At 36.6% G+C, this 23394-nt stretch overlaps 1 protein-coding gene across 4 annotated transcripts in view; it reads right to left on the bottom strand.

The window, feature by feature from the left end:
• LOC134754800 (probable ubiquitin carboxyl-terminal hydrolase FAF-X) overlaps positions 1-23394 on the bottom strand; it is a 157463-nt gene that overhangs the window by 33397 nt on the left and 100672 nt on the right. For all 4 annotated transcript variants that reach the window (XM_063691168.1, XM_063691167.1, XM_063691169.1 and 1 more), the window contains 5 exons: positions 15781-15890; positions 14706-14789; positions 14299-14399; positions 3988-4181; positions 3757-3852 (listed from right to left, as the gene is read on the bottom strand). In XM_063691168.1, coding sequence (XP_063547238.1) covers positions 3757-3852; positions 3988-4181; positions 14299-14399; positions 14706-14789; positions 15781-15890 — 585 coding nt within the window. The remainder of the gene's footprint in view (positions 1-3756; positions 3853-3987; positions 4182-14298; positions 14400-14705; positions 14790-15780; positions 15891-23394) is intronic.

The raw sequence follows: 23394 nt of genomic DNA on the forward strand, positions 1-23394 counted from the left end.
TGATCATTATTCAACCCAACCAAAGATAGATATAACTCCGTAATAGATAGATACAGTCTAAGGAAAAAACGTGCCTCGAAAAAAAAAAAAATTGATTCTCGATCAGATGGCGCCACTACCTTTGGCCTACTCTCGTATAGAGGGCGTTGACGGTTTCGTTTGTTATTTAACAATTTAAACGCATATCAGTGAAAGAACATGGGTCAAAATCATAAAAATAATTAATGCAAATAAAAAAAAACATTTATCCATATAAATACATTTTATCGTATTGTTATAAATCTTCATTTTTAGTTTTAAAGTGTGTCGATAGATCAAATTTTTATATTAAAGGAAAAAATGCAAAAAGTTACACTTCCGGCAGGATTTGAACCCGCAACCTCCGCAATCCGTGCGTTGCTCTTAACCAATTGAGCTACGGAAGCCTACCAGAACCTTGCAAATCTTTCCATTCCTTCCCTTATACAATACACGCCTTTGGGGTGGCGTAAAGCGACATCTACCGTAAGACGATTACATATTTTTAACGGCACCGGAGTCTCAAGTTGCATTGAGAATTCACCAGTAACAATGTGCTAACCCATACTAAAATCAATTTTTTAACATGCAGATACGTCTGCGAGCGATACTCCAAATTTTTATATTAAGGTGGTTCGATTTTCATACAAAATTCAATCTGCTTTAATTAAGGCACTACACACTATTACTACACAAATATTTGCTCATTTATCTACTTTCGAATATTCGTTTGCGCTAAATTAATAGAAAAACTTTGTTTCATACAGAAATCATACATAAATCAACGTAATTTTTTCATCAATTTTACGTATGTGTGTGTCACAAATGTCGTGTACAAATACGTTGCGTGCGGCGTTGCCACTCTATGACGTTGGCGACGTTGCCTGGCCGACCTGGCAGGATTTGCAGTGCCGTCATGTTTAGTGCATTTTTATTTGACAGTGTTGACACTGACACATAGGGTCATGTTTATTGTGACATCAATTTGTTTGTATAAATTGAAAATGATAGCAACGTCTAAATCAAGTTACAAAAATCATCGGTGTTCTGGTCCGCGAAAATCCAGAAAAATTCAGACTCAATTGAAGAGGAATTCATGATGGTGAAGTTTCGTAAGGTAGGTACAGTTTCATTCCTTCATTGTACATTGTAATTTTCTCGTGCCGATCTTTTTAGAAAATAATTCTCACTTCTTCCGTAATGTAATAGTAATATAAGCAGTGAACAATACCTATATAATGTAATTATTATCATAATCATAATCATAATATCGTTTATTGCACCATGGTAAAAAGTTGTTACAAAAAAATACAGAGTATATAAGTATCACATGGACCCCAGAAGGGTGTTGCAAACATTTTCTTAAGCTAAGTATTAATAAGTTTACTTACGTACTAACTGTTTTGGTTGCCGAATAGTCAATGTGTCACTAACTCTAGGTTTTTTTAGGTATTGTGCAAAATGAAGAGGCATTCTTGGAAATAAAATGTTTTCCTTCATTAGCCAGAAAAAATCAGGACATCCTCACTGCAATAAAGTAAAATAAAACATTTCCTGGGGATGGAAATTATGGAATTTTGTCTATGAATGAAAAACACAATTATTACTAGGTAAGTAAATGATAACTTTATTAGAATCCATATTGTTGCATCATCTTTCTTCCTATAACATTAGAGATTTTGTGCTATCATGATATTATTTTTCAGGTACAGGGACAACTACGGATAACAAATATGAAAAAATGTTATTTCATTTGTTGTGTGAATCCATCTACACCAACAAGACATCCACTGCTGGACATAGGCCTCCCCAATGATCTCCACAACGACTGGTCTTGCAAGACCGGCCAAAATATCGAGAAATAAATAATATAAATAAACATGATAAATATCCCGTTTTCTATAATAGTTATAATTAGAAGGCCATGCAATGTTGTTACTCACTGTACCTACTTGCATCCAAAAAAAATATATAAAAAAAGTTTTAATTTTATTTTACAATTACTACTTTATTATTAGTACATACAAGTGCGAAAAGTAGGAAATTGGCAACGAGTGGCGATAAATTGAAACACGACCGAAGGAAGTGTTTTAATCGACACGAGTTGCGAATTACCTTTTCGCACGTGTATTGTACAACGTTTTACAGTACATAATTATGGCCCTTTACATTTTCGACATACCTATATCCACGTATTGTACTAATTACCGCACTAGGGCGGTAACGTATATGTAGCACCATATGTACTAAAAAGTATTTTACAGTACATATGGTGCAACTTTCTCGCCCTAGTGCGTAAAGAGCACTTTTCATGCATATGTCGAAAGTTTAGGGCCATATGTACTGTAAAACGTTGTACGATACACGTGCGAATAGGTAATTCGCAACTCGTGTCGATTTAAAACACTCTCTGCGGTCGTGTTTTAATCTGTCGCCACTTTTCGAATTTTCTCTTTTCCGCACTTGTATCGTAAATAACTATTTCAAACTGCAAGGGTACGATGATAGATCTCAATTCAATATAATTTTGCAACATTTGGCATTATTAGGTTATAAATTGTATGGAGATGAAATCTATCATCGTACCCTTCCAGTTTGAAAAATACTATAGAGGCTGGGCAGTAAGGGATTGCTTTACTTGTAGAACTATATTTAGCGCTTTAAAAAAAACTGATACCTGACACTTACAAACCTGGACTTCCTTGGGCTAGTGCTACTAAGAATCGTCAGTATTCTCCATCCTTTCCGAGTTGGAAGAACCCAAAAAGGTGAGATTTGTGAAAGTCAGGTTTTCAATATATGTGGCGTTTTCAACCAAACGGGTACCTACTTATTGTTGTCATATTTCCATAAAGCTTCAAAATGATATCAACCTAATCGACAACCGACAATGTGGTACCTTTTAGTTCAAAACGTCACATATTTTTATAAAACGTTATAAACTAATTTATTAATAATACTGAATATCTGGGAGAAAAAGAAAACATAAGTAAAAACTCAAAAATGCTCGTTTTCCCAGAGATAAGACCTAGCTAGATCGAACCCCTTACAGCAAATTTCATCGAAATCGTTAGAGCCGTTTCCGATATCAATGAAATATATTTCGGTTATATCGGAATCGGACAAGAATTCGAAGACTAAAAGGTATAAGAAACAACACAAAAAGGACAAAAAAAAGTACCCCTGACGTACCAGTCTCGAACCCGAATCCTCTTGCACGTATTTCCACGAACATACCGCAACGCCATTGCAGCATACTTACACTGCATGAAATTGTCTACTACAAGCATCACGGAAACACTGTTTGCATGTGTGAGTAATAGTAGGAAATAGCATGACAGAAACACTCTATCGACTTTAAAAGTGTTTTTTGCACTAATGAAGTATTCAATGTTTATTATAATAGTTCAATATTTATGTAAAGAGTGCGCTAAACATACTTTTAAGTATACAGATACCAACACTATTCCACAAAAAAATTAAACCTGAAAATTTGCGAAAGTGACGCCATCTAGCGGGGTTTAAGCTTTGGGTAACCTAGTCGAACCACCTTAAAGGAAAAAATGGAAAAAGTTACACTTCCGGCAGGATTTGAACCCGAAAAAAAAAATTGAAATAAAAAAATTGATTTTGTGTCGATAGATGGCAGTGAATTTACTGTGGTTATAAAATTTACAATGACAGTACCTCTCCATCATATTATATCCTCTTTGACCCAACGTATATTACTTAATTTACCTGGTGTATCTTGGCAGATTCCGGATATTGGTATTTTCCCAGCGACGATGATGAATCGTCCATGCATACGGACAAAACAATATCCAGTATTCGTAACTGAAAAATAAACAAGTATGTATTCATTGAGGTTAAACTGTCAAAATGATCATACTCAGTAAATGCCTCTAAGCAGTTTGAATTTGAAATATAGTAACATTAAAAAGTAGCAGTGTAGTGAAATTATGACGTTACCCGTAAAAGCTGATGGCGCTCGTTGTTGCCGAGCACGGAGTAGGCGTGGAACAGATTGAAGAGCAGGGGCAGGTGGCGGTGCGCCTGCGAGTCGGCGTGGTGCGGCGCAGCCAGCGCGCGCGCCGCCGTCAGCACCTGGTCCGAGAGCGACGTCACCTCGTCGCGCGACGCCCAAGACCCGTAGCCGCTGTTTACTGCACGCACAATCACCAATAACGCATTGCAATCAACTTACTAATTAATACATTCTTACGACAGATGGCTTAGCTTCTTAGCCCCTGACCTGACTCTTACTTTTGACTGCAGTACCTATAGAAATGGCCACGAATTAATAAACTAGAGAATATGAAATGACAGCTTTTTAGTATGAAAACCAGTGTCGCCAAACTCACACATTCATAGTTAAGTACAACACGCCATACATTAATAGCAACTCCCAACTCCACTTTCACTTTCCATTCCAATAGGGTTTTACCGGTTGACATTTTTAGAACAAATATCAACTGTAGGTATCATAATTATTTTATTATTTAGCTTTATCCCACATTAGTGGTCCCCAAGGGTATAAGCCTCCTCCATCTGTCTCCACCTCTCTTTGTCGGTGGCAACATCCATCCATTTTTTTCCCGCAGCCGGTACAATGTCATCTATTATAGTACGGTCTAAAATATAATGTCAAAGTTATAAAACATAATCTACTCTAATTATTTCACACAAGCTGGCGCTGTAATAAACGATTTAAAAACATATTAAAATCGCTTACTTATCCTAAGCGAGTGAAGGGCTAAAGAAACCGGTATAAGTAACCGATTAAATAAGCATCTTCACAAATCTCATCTACACGCCTACGAGTAGCCAGCTATTGAGAACTGTCTAATACACCAGTGACGGCAGTGACGTCCGAAAACAAATAGTAGGGTAAGTAAGCGCCTTTAGTCTCAGGCGATGCCGCTTGGCACGAAAGTTCCTTAGGTCGGACAAAACTGATTTGGCCCGGTAGCCACGATATCGTACCGTGCATACCCCCCAAAAGGGGGGGGGGGGTGAAAGGGTCGGCTCCCCAGGTTCAATTTATGCTATATTTCTTCCTGCTCTTGGCAACTAGGGCAAATTATATATCATTTTCGTATAATTTAGGGACGAGGAATTCATTTATGAAATAATAATTATATCTTTCCATACAAAAAGTGATTTTTGTACAAAAAATTAAAATGTATTGTAATTTTTTGTGACAATTTTGGCTATTACAATCACAGTGTGGCGATTGGCACTAAATAAAAAAAAACCGGCCAAGTGCGAGTTGGACTCGCGCACCGAGGGTTCCGTACATTACATAATTTTAACAATGTATTTTTTATACGTGAAACGTGAGTGAAAGGTAAATTGCGATTTACGATTTATGACGTATTAAAAAAAACTACTTACTAGATCTCGTTCAAACCAATTTTCGGTGGAAGTTTGCATGGTAATGTACATCATATATTTTTTTAGTTTTATCATTCTCTTATTTTAGAAGTTAGAGGTTGGGGGGGGGGACTTACATTTTACCACTTTGGAAGTGTCTCTCGCGCAAACTATTCAGTTTAGAAAAAAATTATATTACTTAGAAACCTCATTATCATTTTTGAAGACCTATCCATAGATACCCCACACGTATGGGTTTGACGAAAAAAATTTTTTTCTAGTTTCAGTTCCAAAGTTTGAGTTTAACACCCAACATTTATTGTTTTTTTTTCTTCTATTTTTGTGTGAAAATCTTAATGCGGTTCACAGAATACATCTATTTACCAAGTTTCAACAGTATAGTTCTTATAGTTTCAGAGAAAAGTGGCTGTGACATACGGACGGACGGACAGACAGACAGACATGACGAATCTATAAGGGTTCCGTTTTTTGCCATTTGGCTACGGAACCCTAAAAATTGGACATTGTAGCCCATTTATTCTTCATTTTAGAAAATTGCACTTAATATAGGTATTCATACATTTTTTTCGTAAAAGAAAAAATGTATAGTGCGTGGCGGTAACGATTTCCATACAAATGGAAATATGGCCATAGTCAAAGATTAAAAATGTTTACAAAAACACAAAATATAGTGTTTTAATTATTTTTCCATGAGTTTTTGCCCTTTCAGGGAACAAATTAGTCGTTTTTCTTTTTAATCATACACTTTTTATACTTTCACCCCCTCCCCCCCATTACACCCCTTAAGGGTTGATATTTTCAAAATTTATTTTATAATTAATTTATACCTATTATATTTAATCGATGTTCACACTCAGCTGCTTTAAATTTTTAGTAGTTTAGGATCTACATGTGTTTGAGTTGAATAAAAACTATCAAACTAAACACGGTTGCCCTGCAAAAGGTATACCAGTACAAGTATCTAGGTCATTTAGTTACTGCCGACCTCAAGGACGATGCTGATATAGATAGATAGATAGATCATTTATTGATAAAAATATAAAAAGATTTACATGTCAATTTTGCTTATTCCTATTCTATATTATACATTATTATTAGGTACATTAGGTAATTAATATCACAGATTCAATAATTTTGTGGGTGGGTCAGTGACTTGTAGCAGGGAACGAATTCGTCGACACTATAGCACGCCATGTCCAACAATATTTGTTTAAGTTTTTTCTCGAACATCGAGTCTGAAGTAGCTTTTAACTGCTCGTCTAGAGCATTGTAAAGTTTAATGCCTACTATGTGTAAGGATTTCCGAGAATTAGCTAGACGTCGCGGGGGCACGTATAGGAGGTTGCGTCTACGCGTTACGGTCTGTAGTTTTTGGAAATTAGAGGGGATCCGTTCGAGATTGCGTCGTATGTACTTGCATGCTTCAAAATTTTTAGCTGCTTAAACAACTCCTTAGCATGATAGTCAGAGGGTTTTTTAGCCATGATACGGATTGCACGCTTTTGTAGTTTAAACACTTTTTCGCGTTCCGCACATGTTGCCCATAGGTCCACACCATAGACTAAGATTAAATGAAAGTACCCAAAGTATGCTGTTTTAAGGTTGTCCTGGGAGACGCTGTGGGCAAGTCTGGACAAGGCGAAACATGCTGAAGAGAGTTTTTTGCAGATTGCTTCTATGTGGGGAGACCATGTTAGACCATCATCAATTTTGAACCCTAGGTATTTAACCCCACTTACTTGAGGTACTGGTGTGTCATTTATTGTGATATCGAATCGCTCTTTTGAGTTCTTTTTGAGTTGAAAGTACATTATGTTTGTTTTTTCGACATTAAGGAGCATGCCATTTGCTGTAAACCAGTCCGAGATATTCTGCATGGTTTGCGAGAGTTTTGATTCTAAATTACTAGAATTTTCTGCAGTGACTATTATGCTATATATTATTATATATATATATATTATTATATATATAGAACGGGAACGTAGGGCCTTATCGATCAGAGCTAATATGATTGCACGCAGATTTGCTCGGTGCTCAAAGGAAAGTAAAGTGACATTGTTCAGAGCTTTTTGCACAACATTTTACACCTGCAGTCTGTGGCGAAAGTTCACCTTGAAGTCGTATAAGGCCCTACAAGTACAATATAATAACGCGTTTAGGGCGCTGATGGGGCTGCCGCGATATTGCAGCGCGTCAGGGATGTTTGCGGAGGCGCATGTGACGTGTTTTAAAGCTACTATGCGCCTGCGAGCCGCGTCCCTGGTGCGACGCGTCCGCGCCAGCTCCAACAGCGTCCTAGAAATGATTGCGGACAAGTTTTGTCCGTATATCACATTTTGCTGCGGACTTCATACGCCCGGCGGCACTGTGGTAAACACATTGAGAAATAGATGAAGGGTGTCAATGTGTTTACCACAGTTACTTACCTACCTTAATGTAATTTTTGTAGTTTTTTGTTTAATGTTTGTGTTTTGGTTAATGTTTGTGTTTTGTTTAATGTTTGTGTTTTGATTAATGTTTGTATTATGTACTTATGAGTCACATCAGATACTCGAAATAAATGAATTTTAATTTAATTTTTTAAATACATTTTTAATATTCGGGTTTACTGTCATTAGGTACAAATATAAATAAGTTGTGACGTCACAAAGTTTGTGACTTCCCCCTCCCCTTGTCACAACATGTCACATTTTCTTGACCCCTCCCCACCCCCCTAAACGTCTGAGGTAATTAATGGATGACCCCTTTTGGTTGAACGGCTACTTCAATAAGCAAAATTGCCGAAATTGGAATGAAGAAAACCCAGAAGCCTTTGTTAAGACGCCCTTACATCCATTAAAAGTAACTGTTTGGTGCGCTTTATGGGCAGGTGGAATCATTGGCCCATATTTTTTTAAAGATGGTACCGGAATGTTACTGTCAATGGAGAGCGCTATAGAGCCATGACTGCCGACTTTTTTGTTCCTCAGTTGAATGGTAATGGTTCCTCAGTTGGATGTGGCAGAGCTGTGGTTTCAACAAGATGGTGCAACATGCCATGAAGCCAGATGAAGTTCAGGCCCGTATTTGCTATAATACATATTGTCAACATTTGGAAGAAAATATACTACGCAATTCAAAGCAAAAAAATAAGTACAATGCCTGCAGCTATGCATCTGGTAAATAGTGTTGCTCAAAGTTGTGAAGGGGTTTGTGAATTGTTCGCGAGGAATTTCTCATCACTCTATGACACCTATAGTGAACCTGTTGTATCTGGTCAATCGGTGAGCGATTCTTCCGTTTTCCCCACTTCTCTTAGTGAAATCGTTATGATGCAAGCTGCAGGCATTGTAGACTTATTTTTACGCTTTTGCTTAATAAATGTCCAGAAGTGCTTTGAATTGCGTAGTATATATTCTTCCAAATGTTGACAATATGTATTATAGCAAATACGGGCCTGAACTTCACATCGCTGCTTAAGTAAGTCTAGGCTAATTTGATCAAGGGGATTATGGTATCTTTTTACTTTCTGTTTTAACCTGAACCTTTCTTTCTGCATTCTAATTAGATTTCGCGAAAACCATACCGGATATTTCTTCCCTCTTGGTTTAAGTGGAACAAATTTGTTGACGGCAATGTTATATATAAAACGTTTTAGTTGGTTTCATAGCTTCTGCCCGCGGATTCGACCGCGTATAATGATTATTTTCTTGATAAACCTAACCTATGTTCTTCCTCGGGACTCAAACTACATATTTTCAAACCAAATTCAACAATCCTTAATAGAAATCGGTCCAGAATCAATTGTACAAAATACCATGTTATTCACACACCGTTGACAAAGAAGTGGACGTTAACTAAATGCCTGCTTTAATAGGCGATACAGATCATATTGAGAGGAAAAACAAATGTATTAAGTAGATATATTTAAATAAAATCACCATACTAAATATTCGCCTAGCTATTTGGGTTTCCGTCCGCCCGTGGTCGAAAACTAAACACTTCATAAAATTGGTATGTCAGTTCTCGTCCACTAAATTTCTATAAGATTTCTTTAAAAAAACTTTTTAAAACTGATACTTTTTGGTTATATTATACTTCTAAGTATATACACGTGCTAAAAATATTACTTAAAATAGCTAGAACAGTTAATGAAATTACCATGAACATTTCCCGCTAAAAAAAATTTTTCTTGGTTTTAAGACCTATGAAAGGCACGGATGCGAAGCTGCAACTAAAGGGTGTTTTTTTAAAGGTATTCAAAATGAAATAAAATACGTACAAATAAATTTTATTATCATGGTATTGGTTTGATTTAAAAGATATTCTTATGCCACGGCTGGCTCGAATGAAGCGTAATCGGGAAGTCCAAGTTTCAACGGCTTTTTCGAGCATCTGGGGCCGTATATTGGCAATAACGCGGTGAGTGTTGGCTTCCAAGTGGTCCAATGTCAGTGGTTTATCTGCGTAGACGTGTGACTGCACATATCCCCAAAGAAAGTAATCCATAGATGTGAGATCACACGATCGTGGAGGCCAGTTCCGGGAGACAGAGCCATTACGGGAAATTATGCGCTCATCGAATGTTTCCCGCCATAAATTGGTGTTAGCGTGCGCTGTGTGGCATGTTGCACCATCTTGTTGAAATCACAGCTCTGCCACATCCAACTGAGGAATCATTACCATTCAACTGAGGAACATTCTTGCCTACCGCCGATGTAAAAATAAAGAAAGGAAGTTTATGGCGAGATTTCCTTTGGATCGGCGTCACTTGCAGCAGGCGACTAATATGATCTGCGAGAGTGGCACGAGTGGTTATTTTTATCGATAAATGTGATAACTTATTATGTATTATCGGAGAGGTACCACGGATAATTTATCGATAAATGCTGGTAATGCATGCGTACAGCACTATTCGTTTCACTATGATGGCACTCACGTTGCTTGACTCAATTTTGACGTTTGACGTGTGTCCTATTGTGCGTGTCACTAGACGTGTGCATAATCGATCAGTAAGAAGGTCCCGTCTCTTAAAACGTAGTGGTTATATTCTCTTTGATAGAAGAAGAAAGTACTAGTTTACGTAGAAGCAACGTAAACTAGTACAAGACATATGTCACCACAGATATAATAGATACACTAGATAACGCAAATGCATCTACTTCGCGTGTCCGAACCCCGACCAAGGCGAGGTTGGCCGTCGCTACTGACAGTCCACGCGCGTCAGTTGTTGCAGCCGGACGTGCAACCGCGAGAACTAAAAAAATGCCTCGTTACGTGATAATTAACTGCAACACCTCAAAAACTGCGAGCACCCAAAGGCAAGAACATATTTCCTATCACAACTAAGTAACTTTAAAACTATATAATGCGTAAATTCATTTTAAAACTATGTTTTAAGTATTGCAAGATGTGATTCCAATAATATACCCAGCGACGGAATATACAGGCTGGGCCAATGAAAAATGCATTTAATTTTTTTTTTATAAATAATCAATTTTTATGTTTTTAAATAAAAATTATAATTAGAATTTGGGATAAAGAAATAAATTTTACGTTTTAAAAATTAAATCATCAAGATGTCGTCCGTAGCGGTTGCGGCATTCTTCCAGTCTTGCTTGTAAATTTTGAAAGACTTTCGTTAGAAGTTGCGGAGATATTGATTGGATTTCTTGACGAATATTCTCCTTTAATTCTGCTGTGGTTGTCGGATTATTGGAGAACACTACTCTTCAAGTAACCCCACAAAAAGAAGTCTGCCGAAGTTAAGTCGGGCTCCTGGGAGGCCAAGCAATGTCACCTCGCCTCGGTATCAATTTTTGAGGAAACATTTCACGCAAAACTTCCAGGGTCACGTTACTTGTATGGCAGGTGGCCCCGTCTTGCTGAAACCATGTGTTGTTGTTGTAACCAACAATTCCTGAAGTTTCGGAGCCAGGAAATCTCTTAGATTGCCGCAACCGCTACGGACGACATCTTGGTGATTACATTTTTAAAACGTAAAATTTATTCCTTTATCCCAAATTCTAATTATTTATTTAAAAAAAATTAAATGCATTTATCACTGGCCCACCCTGTATATAGACATCGCTCTCCATAGAAAATTGCCTTTCAAAAATTACCCCAGCACAGTGATTGATAATAAACATAGATGACGAGATTATGCAATTTTTAAACATCAGCCATTGATATTAAAATCCTATTATTTTAAATTTGTTAAAGTAGTTGTTTTGATATAGTCCGTTTAATTTAAATTAGTGATAGTAAGTACTAATCGCCGTTGTAGGTGGCGTTTTTAGGGTTCCGTAGCCAAATGGCAAAAAACGGAACCCTTATAGATTCGTCATGTCTGTCTGTCTGTCCATCCGTCCGTATGTCACAGCCACTTTTTTCTAAAACTATAAGAACTATACTGTTGAAACTTGGTAAATAGATGTATTCTGTGAACCGCATTAAGATTTTCACACAAAAATAGAAAAAAAAAACAATAAATTTTGGGGGTTTTGGTTTTGAATTTTAAATTTTGGTTTTCCATACTTGGAACTGAAACTCAAAATTTTTTTTTTTCGTCAAACCCGTACATAGATATCATGTGGGGTATATAGATATCCATAGGGATAGGTCTTCAAAAATGATATTGAGGTTTCTAATATCATTTTTTTCTAAACTGAATAGTTTGCGCGAGAAACACTTCCAAAGTGGTAAAATGTGTCGTCGTCGTCGTCGCTCCCCCCCCCCCCCCCTGTAACTTCTAAAATAAGAGAATGATAAAACTCAAAAAAAAATGTACATCACCATGCAAACTTCCACCGAAAATTGGTTTGAACGAGATCTAGTAAGTAGTTTTTTCGTTTCACATAAAAAGTCCATTGTTAAAATTATGTAATTTACGGAACCCTCGGTGCGCGAGTCCGACTCACACTTGGCCGGTTTTTTTATGTGTATATTTTAACTATGTCCCTGGCATCTCGCTGCAATTTATAACTTTTCGTTAAGTTGGCTGAAGGATGTGGCTAATTTTGGTACGAGTATATAAATATTTGTGGAAGACCAGTAGGCCTAGCACTTGATTGGCGCGACAGTATCTCGCGGCGACATAGACTACCCCTATTTTTCTATGTTAAAAAAGGGACGGTTAAAATGGTGAAAAACATTATGTTCCTAGACCTGTTCTAGCGGATGGGAAGTTATTACTGTATGCTTTTTAGTAAGAAAAATGTAAACAGCCAATTATTATAGCCGCAGGCCGCGACCCGGTTTAGCTTCTTTTTAAAAATAAAAGAATATTTCCTTTAAGTAAAATGAGCTAACTTAAGGTTTTAAGGCACTTTCCCTCCAGGGCCCATTATTTTTTTCCACCTTGTATATGCCTCAGTAGGAATAGCAATTCGTGGATTCGTCTTTGTCGAAACTCGTCCACGAATTACCCTTTCCCGGCCTCTGCAATAATGCACAATTATATCTGACATAAATATTTTTGTGACACCTAACTAAACGATACAATTTATTAATTATTTTGGAAGCTTATTTGCCTTTACAGTACATCTGATGCTCCATTACGACACCCTGTGTTATAATAAGCACATTACGTAACTATGTATATGGGCCATATGTACTGTAAAACGTTGTAGTCGCCATCAGATATATCGGAGCGTCCGGGGTGCTCACAAATATCTGAACACGTCTTTATTGTCAAGGCGTTAAGTGCGTGTTCAGATATTTTTGAGCACCTCGGCCGCTCCGATATATCTGATGGCGATTGTACGATACACGTGCGAATAGGTAATTCGCAACTCGTGTCGATTTAAAACACTCCTTTCGGCCGCCACTCGTTGCGAATGTCGGACTTGTATCGTAAATAACTAATAAACACGTGCGACAAATGTACATGCCCAATAATAAATTATCTATCCCATTATTCACTTGACAATAAAATAATAAATTATCATACAAAAATATTGCATATAAAACATGTTCTATATTGCATGAAACCGTCTAGAGTTAAACCACGTAAAATCTGCAACGATTTTGATAGCATACGCAGTGCAAGTGTTATTTGTACGTCATAATTTCATACGTTTAAAATAACACTTGCACTGCGTGTGTTATCAAAATCGTTTCAGACTTTTCTTGGTCCGACTCTACTAACAGTTCATTGTCATGTATTTTCAAGTGACAGTGTTACAGCATGGTTACGGCCAAGCAGAGCGACTAATTTTAAAATAGGCCAATAGTATTTCGGGTCGGCGAAATTGACCAATAATAATAATCTTTGCAATTGGTCCGCTGGTGAGCATGCGTAATCAAATTTTGTAGCCTCTTATAAGCTGATATTTTCTTTGAAGTTAGTCATCCATGTTTAGTATCAATCGCTGCCCCAACCACACTGCCACTGACAGCTATCCATTCTCTATTAATATGTTTAGTTCAAAAAAGGTTAATATATCCAGCTTTTAATTATATCCAATAAACAATACCCCGCTATTCAAAAAAAGTTGTGGTTGGTCAATATAAGTTTCGATTGGCTGTATTAAAATTCTACCTATGCGTCAAACCTCTTGCGCGGCGTTGCAATATTTTGGCGTTGCCAAACCTTACAAGGATGATAGCAAGAGGGAACCAATTCATATAAATATTATTTTGACGCGTATTTATTGTTAAGATTAGGCATGTCTAAACTTTATATGTGTATATCGGTACATTCAAAAGTTTAAATATAATATTAATGCGTAGTATATGTACCTATTTTGTAACAGTGTCAGTACATACAGACTTTTATAAAATGCCAGTGGTCAACGTTTCTAAATTTTATATTAAAAAGATATACAGTATAAGTAGGTAGAGAAGTAAGACCTTTGTGACAAAACTTATGACCTGACCTAACCTCATATTACAGCATTTACTTACCCGGTGGGTCTTGGATTGAGAAGTGAGCCAAGAGGACAATTATTTTCATGAAAACTACTCGTACTTCAGCAGATGGACAAGACAGTAAGTAGTCGCATAATCTGAAATAGACAAAATGTGTTGCATTAATTATATCGTATAACCTGAAGCTGTAATATTTGAATGAGTATAATGTATAAGAGAGAAGGTATTTGGCGAAGTGGAAACGCTGATGAAGACCACCATGACCAATAAAATACACATGTAATTTTTCTGTCGACATCACTTATAGGGTGGGGAGTAAAAGGTTTAAGCATCAAAACTGAATTAAAGAAGTTTCAAGTTAGGGTACTTCAATGCACGGTGTCACTGGAGCACACGCCTAGTTGGTCGATTATATGGACTCGACCTAACTACGAGAATCTTACCTGTGCGGATGCTTGAAGAGATCTGTCGCAAACCACGACCTGACCACTTGGGAACATCGAAGGTGCTGACATAATATGTCGTGCCTGGAAATAGTTTTTTTTGTTTTACTAGGGGCCAAAGTTTTTGTTTAGGTAGCGTTTCCACGAAAGCTGTGCGAGGTAGCTGAGCGGTGCGAGGATGCGTAGCGAGCATGTGAAACGATGTGAATGTTTCCACCAGAGATGTAAGAGGTAGCTGAGCAGTGAGAGGATGTATTGTGAAGCGGGCTCTTTTCAAATAAAGAGCCCGCTTCACAATACATCCTCTCACCGCTCAGCTACCGAGCGGAGGTGCGGTGAGGCGGGAGCATAGATTTTTTTGTTTTTCGCTCGCGTCACCTCGCAACGCATTCCTCGCTCACATCCTTCACTGGTTTTGTATGTACATAAACCTTGCACCGCTGAGCTGTTGCCTCTAGACTAGAGCTGCGCTGAGGAGGACGCCAATGACGTCTTTCTACTGGTTCGTGACAAACACATCCCTCGCTACGCATCCTCGGACAGCTTTGGTGGAAACGCAGCCTTAACCTCTCGTGATATCGAATTCATGAATTCACGAGATTAAATCTAAACGAGTGGGATTAAATGTTTATCATTAAAAATCATTATTAACCTCGGATCGTGACCGAACTTTTAGTCATATTTTGGAATTTATTAGAGCACGTTTTTTTTACTCTATACAGCACAACCGAGGTAACACGATTTTTGACCACCACACACACATATATATGAAAGGTTAAATAAAAGTCAATTCTACCAGCCAATATGAGGAAACAACTCAAAATTTACATCAACTTACTTTGCCATTCTTGTCGATAAAATGCAACTTTCTCAACAGTTTTTGAAGAACAAAGAGAGCACAAAGATAGTGGTAAAACATATAATAATAAAGGCACGCCTTATATTTAACTAGCGACCCTCCCCAGTCCCCGGTTTACACAAAACCTTAACAAATTATCCACTTAAACCTTCCTCAACAAGTTTCATAAGGTATATATATTATAATTGAGATTTTGCAATAAAAAAAACATCTCACCAATCTGACGCAGGCCCTCGAAGAGTCTTCTTTGTGTGAAACCCAACTTGGAACAAGAATTTGGTTGCTAGCTGTACTGTAAGCATCGACATCTCTTCGTGTTCTGGGCCCTATAATCATTAAAATAATATTAATAATCTCACCAGCAATTAAATCAAAAAGTTTTTTCTAAATTAATCAACCAAATTTACATAATACAGTACAGGCTCACCTAATCGATTATGATAAATATTTGATGATCAAACGAACTGCTTGAGGAGAAGTTCGATCGAAATTATATGAGACTTGATTCTTCAGATAAAAATTTATATTAACCGTGTAGTTTCCTTATTGTACAGGTAGCATCGCACACATTTAACAGTAACGGTTTAGATTAAAACTGTCAAAGCAATTTACGGCTACTTCCGGTTACCGTTCATTATTTTAGAGTAAGTAGACAGAAACCAAAACTTATATTAGGGTTAGGGCGGGACTGGCGGGAGGGATCTTATTATAAGATAAGATTCTTATATTATATCTTACAATGAAGTGACTCATATAATTTCGATCGAACTTCACCACAAGAAGTTCGTTTGATCATCAATTATATTTCGTCACTTCATTCTGTTGGAACTAATATAATTAGAACAATGAGGTTGGCATGTGCCTAATATATCTACATGGAGTTCGTATATATGTCCCAGTATAAACTCTGGTTATTAAGTCTTCTAGACAGATGTCACTTCTCTTGTAATCGTTTGCCTGTGCGGATGCACAATATATTTTGCTTTCTTTAATATGGTATTTCATTGAGTAGTCCACGGAATATCCAACATGGCAGCAGATCGTGTACTAAATTCGCTACTCTAATTACCGTGTGCGCGTGTAATTTCGTAAAGTTATTTTCAAAATTTATTCGCAAGAAAACAAAAGATGGCAACTGCCATTCAGAATGTTTTTATTGAAAAATTATCCGGGATCCAAGATTATCCATCCTGGAAATTTATGATGCGGATGGTGCTCATCCACGACGATCTTTGGGATTGTGTGGGCGCAACTGAAAATAAAAACGAAGACGCGAAGAAGCAGGAAAAGGCACTCGCGAAAATCGCCTTGAACGTGAAGCCTTGTGTATTTCCACAAATTAGAAATGCCAAGACGGCTCGCGAAGCGTGGAGCAACCTGCAGAAGGCATACGAGGACCGATGCTTGTCACGACGGCTCGGATTGCTTCGCACATTATTCGCCACCAAGTTAAGCGAATGTGCGAGTATGGAGGCATACGTGAATAAGGTCATGGATATATCACAACAACTGAGCGACATCGGAGCGGCTTTAGAAGATGACTTCGTGGCCGTGATTTTACTCAGCGGTTTGACAAGCGATTACGACCCGTTGATTATGGTATTTATATATACATATATGACGTACTTGGAATTGTCAGTGTCTATTTTACTAGAGATTGTAAAAGGTTTCATATGCATAAATGTCAATCAATTCTGGACACTTACATAAGCTGGCTAAAATAATAAGGGAAAGTTTTATAAAAAGCGTTCAATACTAGAGAATATTACGCAAAACTCTGCGTAGGCGGCGCCACTACCATAATCTCGAAATTTCGTTATCTAGCATCACTGTCATTCTTGCATATTCGAGCGATAAAGAGGCAGATAGCGAAATTTCGGATGCGCGTTTCCCGTTAGGTCCTCTGTAAACAAACCGCCTTGATGCATCAATGTCATATTTTATTATCTCAAAAACTTGTCAAAAACCTGTTAAAGGTACAGTATGTATAAGTTACTCTATGGTTTACTAAAAAGGTTAGTGCTACACTCTGGTGGTATAACATTGCAGTAATATCCCCTGTTAGGGTAGCCCTTATAAACAGTCCGTTAACTCTCAAAATGACATTCGTTTTTCGGGTAAAATCGGACGTAATCGCGTAATAGAAAATAAGAGAAAATGACAGTCTCTTACTGATTTAGTTGCAATCCAACACCCAAAGAGTGCAGTCGTCTTTTCAGCCTAAAATTATAAAGAGTAGTTAATACCACCATAACAATAATATCACAATTTTCCAATTGTGTAATTTTACCATATGAATTGAAATATGTGACTGGTATTAACAACTCTATATAATTTCCGCCAGAAGTAGTAAATGACTGTGTGACGTTCTGTACGGCTACCATGAGTTCCGTAAATGACAGTCGAAAGTGAGAAAGTTAAGGAAAATGTATGGAGTAATTGTACAGTGCCTCTACCGGTCACGTAAAAAACTAAAAAAATCAACTGGCACCATGAGTCACAAACGTTTTAACCTGAGTTTTCGATACATGCCTAACTTCACACCTAAAACGTTCTCTTTCTAACTATATAACGAAAACTGAGCCAGAATTATTCTAGGTAAATACTTTACGCCGTTTACGCGAATAAACGTGACAGATGTCATCGAAAAATACGTGCGTTTTCGATGTGACATTTTCTGTCAACTTGGAAACAACAATATTTGAACGAAATATTTTTATTCGGATGTTTATTACCGTTTTATCATGTTACAAATGCATTTCCGTTATTAAATTATCATTTAAATGCTTAGTTAATCTTTGTAGTTTTATCACGACTTAGCTAAAACACACGAAAAAACAGAAGTATTTGAACGTACGCTAAGAGTGTCAAACAGTCAAACAAGAGGCAAGTGCCCGTTTAGAAAATAATATTAAAATAAATAACTACACTGTGTAAAGTTCGGTCGAATTAAACGCCTTATAGTAAAACTTTTGTTCCTCCAAGAAAACAACCCCACAAATATAATGATGGAGTGTTATTGTAAGGCCTAATCCTATCAGATCAGACAACCTGCCATGTCTGTCCATCGATGTCTTTATGATGTCTCGATACCTTTTCAAAATGCAACGTAAATATACCATATGATTAGTGACTAATGTATAAAGTATGAATGTGTATAATGCTTAACGTAGGTAGCAGTAAACTTACACCTAAATTTTTCAGGAGTATAACAACAATGATAGTAGCTGATGAAACTTAGAAACTTAAGTAACAGCTATGGAACTGTATGATCACAGCCACATCATCTGATGTGGCCGAATGTGCAGTATTCTGGATGTGACTTGGCCAGTAAACATCATTACACATTCAGAAATTATAAAAACAGGAAGATATCTGAAGAATATAGTGTTATACAGTGCTTTTTAAAAACTAAATAAGAACTAAAAATATGTTGGTAGTGAAAGTTAGATGAATAGTTGATAAATCACCTAAACCTGAGTAATCTTTAGGTACTTTAACCGCTTCGAACTACATGTCAATGCAATTTGTAAATAAAACAGGCCACAGGCAACTCTGGAAATTCTAAAAATGTTATATAGTCATAGAGGTAGATTATGCTAGATATTTAACTTTGTGAACACTTGCTAGAAAAATGATGTACCTTCTGGAACGCAACAATATTTCCAAGGTTGTAATAAATAATAATAAAATGAAGTGGTATTTTTATTTTAATAGATTTGTAGCATATTTGGTAAGAATGTACCTATACAACTAACAGTAATAACTACATCTCATACTAACTTCATATATAAGTATATAAATAAGACTATATGAGATTTGATAATTTAGATTATCATAGTAATACCATTTTTGTTTGCTTTTGCGTGGATCTAATCTGCTTGTCATTAGACCCAGTTCACACATACAGTTTCTGATACAGAAAACCATGTGTAATCAAAACAACACTATGGTTGAGCAAGAGGTGCATAGGCATATATATATATGTATGTATAACATTTAAAACTAGAGCTTTGAACACATATTAGATTAGGCCCCATTCGCACGAGAGCTTAAAAAGCGTCGCGTTAAAACCCGACGTTGGAGCTTTTTTACCGTATATACCTGATATTTGTGTTCATATGAACGCTTAAAAATCACTTGTGAGTCGTACTCCCTGCAGTCCCTGCCTTGTGGAAGTGTAGTAATAAAAACACGCTTCATTTTATAAGTAGTTTATTTGCGTATTCCGGTAAAAATGGTCGGGACTCAACTTCTTGAATTAATAATTCGGGATCGTCACTCGACAGCCATCTGACAGCAGCGCCGGCGCTTTTATAACGCTTGTGAGAACAGATACACGGAGTTCCGTATGCTCAATTCAATTTACGGCCAACGCTCAACGCCGAAAATCGAACAGTGCTCGATAAAAACCGGCCAAGTGCGAGTCGGACTCGCTTACCGAGGACGGAACCCTCGGTGCGCGAGTCCGACTCGCACTTACATTACACAATTTAAACAATGTATTTTTTATGTGAAATGTGAGTGAAAGGTAAATTGCGGTTTACGATTTGTGACGTATTAAAAAAAAACTACTTACTAGATCTCGTTCAAACCAAATTTTTGGTCGAAGTTTGCATGGTAATGTACATCATATATTTTTTTTAGTTTTATCATTCTCTTATTTTAGAAGTTACAGGGGGGGGGGACACATTTTACCACTTTGGAAGTGTCTCTCGCGCAAACTATTCAGTTCAGAAAGATATGATATTAGAAACCTCAATATCATTTTTTAAAAACCTATCCATAGATTAGAACTGAAACTCAATTTTTTTTTTCTATTTCTGTGTGAAAATCTTAATGCAGTTCACAACATACATCTACTTACCAAGTTTTAACATTATAGTTTTTATAGTTTCGGAAAAAAGTGGCTGTGACATACGGACGGACACAGACAGACAGACATGACGAATCCATAAGGGTTCCGTTTTTTGCCATTTGGCTACGGAACCCTAAAAAGCGCCGCGCTTAAAAACCGCCTTCGTGTGAATACATACATGGTTATCCATTTGTCATTCAAACGCTTTTTTAACGCGCGTTGAAAAAACTCTCGTGCCTATGGGGCCTTATTTACCGACTATAGTTGGTTAAACCAAATTGGCAGTAAATAAGAACAAAAAAACTATACTCATCCTTTTCTTTTGGGTGCTAGTACCAGTGAAAGACAAAGATAGTATGATTCTCTCTGTCTATGTTTGAAATGAGCATGAATCTAGATTCATGTTTGACAAACTATAGCAATTTTATTTGGTATGAAGTTAGCTGCATAGTTCGTGTTTAATAATCAACTTCAAGTATATTATTAATTAGTCGATGTGGCCTTGTTCAGTTACGCGTTTGTACTTACGATTTGTCCTCTAATTTGTTTGTAAAACTTATGAAAGTGGCTACATTAACTATGGATGAAGTCGTTTCTTGTGAAGGGAAGGGATGTGTCCACGTATTACTCAACGAAGGCAAGGTAAAATCGTTAAACTGTAGAAAAACGGGATATCATTTCCGCGCCAAAATCAACCTTTTCTATTCCCAGACTTTTGTATTCTTAAATAAGTCAGTCGCATCGCATACTCAGAATAATGACTAACGCATAAGAGAAAATTCTGTACGGCCGTTTACAAAACACAAGGGATTGTTGTTTTACTTCAATTAAGGCGTAAATAATTAGTGTGACAGAGAAAAATGCCTGCAACTTGCAAACTTCGGTGTTCGCGGTAGGCCCTGATATGTTTGTAAAATTATATCTAGTAGTAGTATGAGTATGCCCTGTGCGCTATGATTAGCTCGCCTCGATACGCTAGGAAATTCATTTGAGTACAAAGTGAAGATTGGACAGTTATTACGAAAACATAATCTTTCGGCTTGCCTTACTCCAAAACGCTAGGCACGCCACTGATGATTTAGCCCAGAATTTTGAATTCAGAGAATTATAAACATTATATGATAGCTTAAATAATATTATTAATATTAAATTAACAATAAACACATACATATATACAAGAAAGTAAATTACGTTGACCGCGTAGACGTGAGTAAATATGTCAATGTCAAAACTGGTAGTTTGCTAAGGATTTCGATAGGTAATTTACCGTTTACTCATACGTTTGATATTTAGTTCTTTAGGTAACACCTAGAGGCGCTGTACAATACTCCGATATAATTCTTGCTCTGTTTTTTAGTATACTTAGAAAGGGACAGCATCGTTTGCAGTGGAGTGAAGTTGGGCACATAATACGTAAACCGACGTAAATATGTGACGTACGGCGCGTTTATTCACTTAAAGTAAGTGAAATTTACTCTGGCAACTGATGGTAGAGGTACTGTTTTCAAATTATTACCTCCGGACGAATTTCAAATTCTGATTCTATTTATTTAGATTATGACAAAAACTCAAATCGCAATATAGTCATCAACCGAATATTAAGCATAATGTCATTAAATTCGGGCTTATTTTACATTGAGACAATAGGTATCCTTAACTTTTTGCGGTAAATTTAAAACTTTTTGTGAGTTAATAAGAAAGCAGAACAGCAGTATCACCTTCGCGTGTTACCGCCGATACCCGATGTTCTTTCTAAAATCCGAAGGTCATTCTGAGAGTTAACGGACTAATATGGATATTACTACAATTGGTTTAAAAGGAGAGAACATACTCTCATTTAATAGGGAAAATTACGCGAAACTGCGTAGGTGGCACCACTACCACAATCTGAGGGTCTATCGCGAAACAATAAAATCAAAATTTCGTTATCTAACATCTCTGTCACTTGCATATTCGATCGATAAAGAGGCAGATAGCGAACTATCACATTCCTTTGAAAATGACATTAACATATTCTTAAATTGATATTTCAACATCATTTGGAACTTATCATCGTGCATTATATATTTTTAACATAAGTATTATTCGAAATTTATAAATAAATTCTTATTGCAGTAATATCCCCTATTGGTACGCACTAGTTTTTTTTAAGCAAACGATATAACAGTTATGAATGGTGAATTTTAAATAGTAATGTATTTTTCTCAAACATGCTATGTAATATTGATATTACGTTATTTATATTAGGCTGGGAAGTATCACGACTCCGGCGCGGCAAGACGAGGAGCCTGTAATGAAATTTCATACAAAGTTGGAGGCCTAGGCCGGGAAGTGGCTCTTTTTTAATTTCCATTTCACATATATTTGTGACACAGCATCATGGCATTCAGCCAAAAAAAAAACTATAACCAATATTTGCTTATGGTTCGAAATGACATTCTGCCAATACCCCTTAAAAAAAACAATAAACGATAATTAATATATTTTGCGGTTTTATTTGTATCGAATTTACAAAAAATATATAAATAAAACATTATTAACAAATTCCAATAATATTGAATTGCAAATTTACCTACAAATACAGATTTAAAATATAGTTGGTCAAACTAGTTTGTCAGTAAATAAGAACAAAAAAACTATATTTATCCTTTTCTTTTGGGTGCTAGTACCAGTGTAAGACAAAGATAGTATGATTATCTCTGTCTAGGTTTGAAATGAGACAGTCCTTTGACAAACTATATTTCATTTCAATATTAGCGGTAAAAATGTCTACTCAAACACGCGTTGGTGTTTTTTTAATCGTTTTGGAGGTAAAGTTGAACATTTTTCATTGTGTATCTGTAATTCTATTTTATTGGATTTATTGTGCGTTGTTTATTGTGTTATTTAATATGAGTTCCGACGAAAATATTAAATGAATACCTGTTAATTATACTCCATGTTTAAGGCAACGATGTATGTGAAGCATAATA

This window comes from Cydia strobilella, chromosome Z, assembly GCF_947568885.1.
Source record: "Cydia strobilella chromosome Z, ilCydStro3.1, whole genome shotgun sequence".
In the NCBI taxonomy this organism is placed as follows: Eukaryota; Metazoa; Arthropoda; class Insecta; order Lepidoptera; family Tortricidae; genus Cydia; species Cydia strobilella.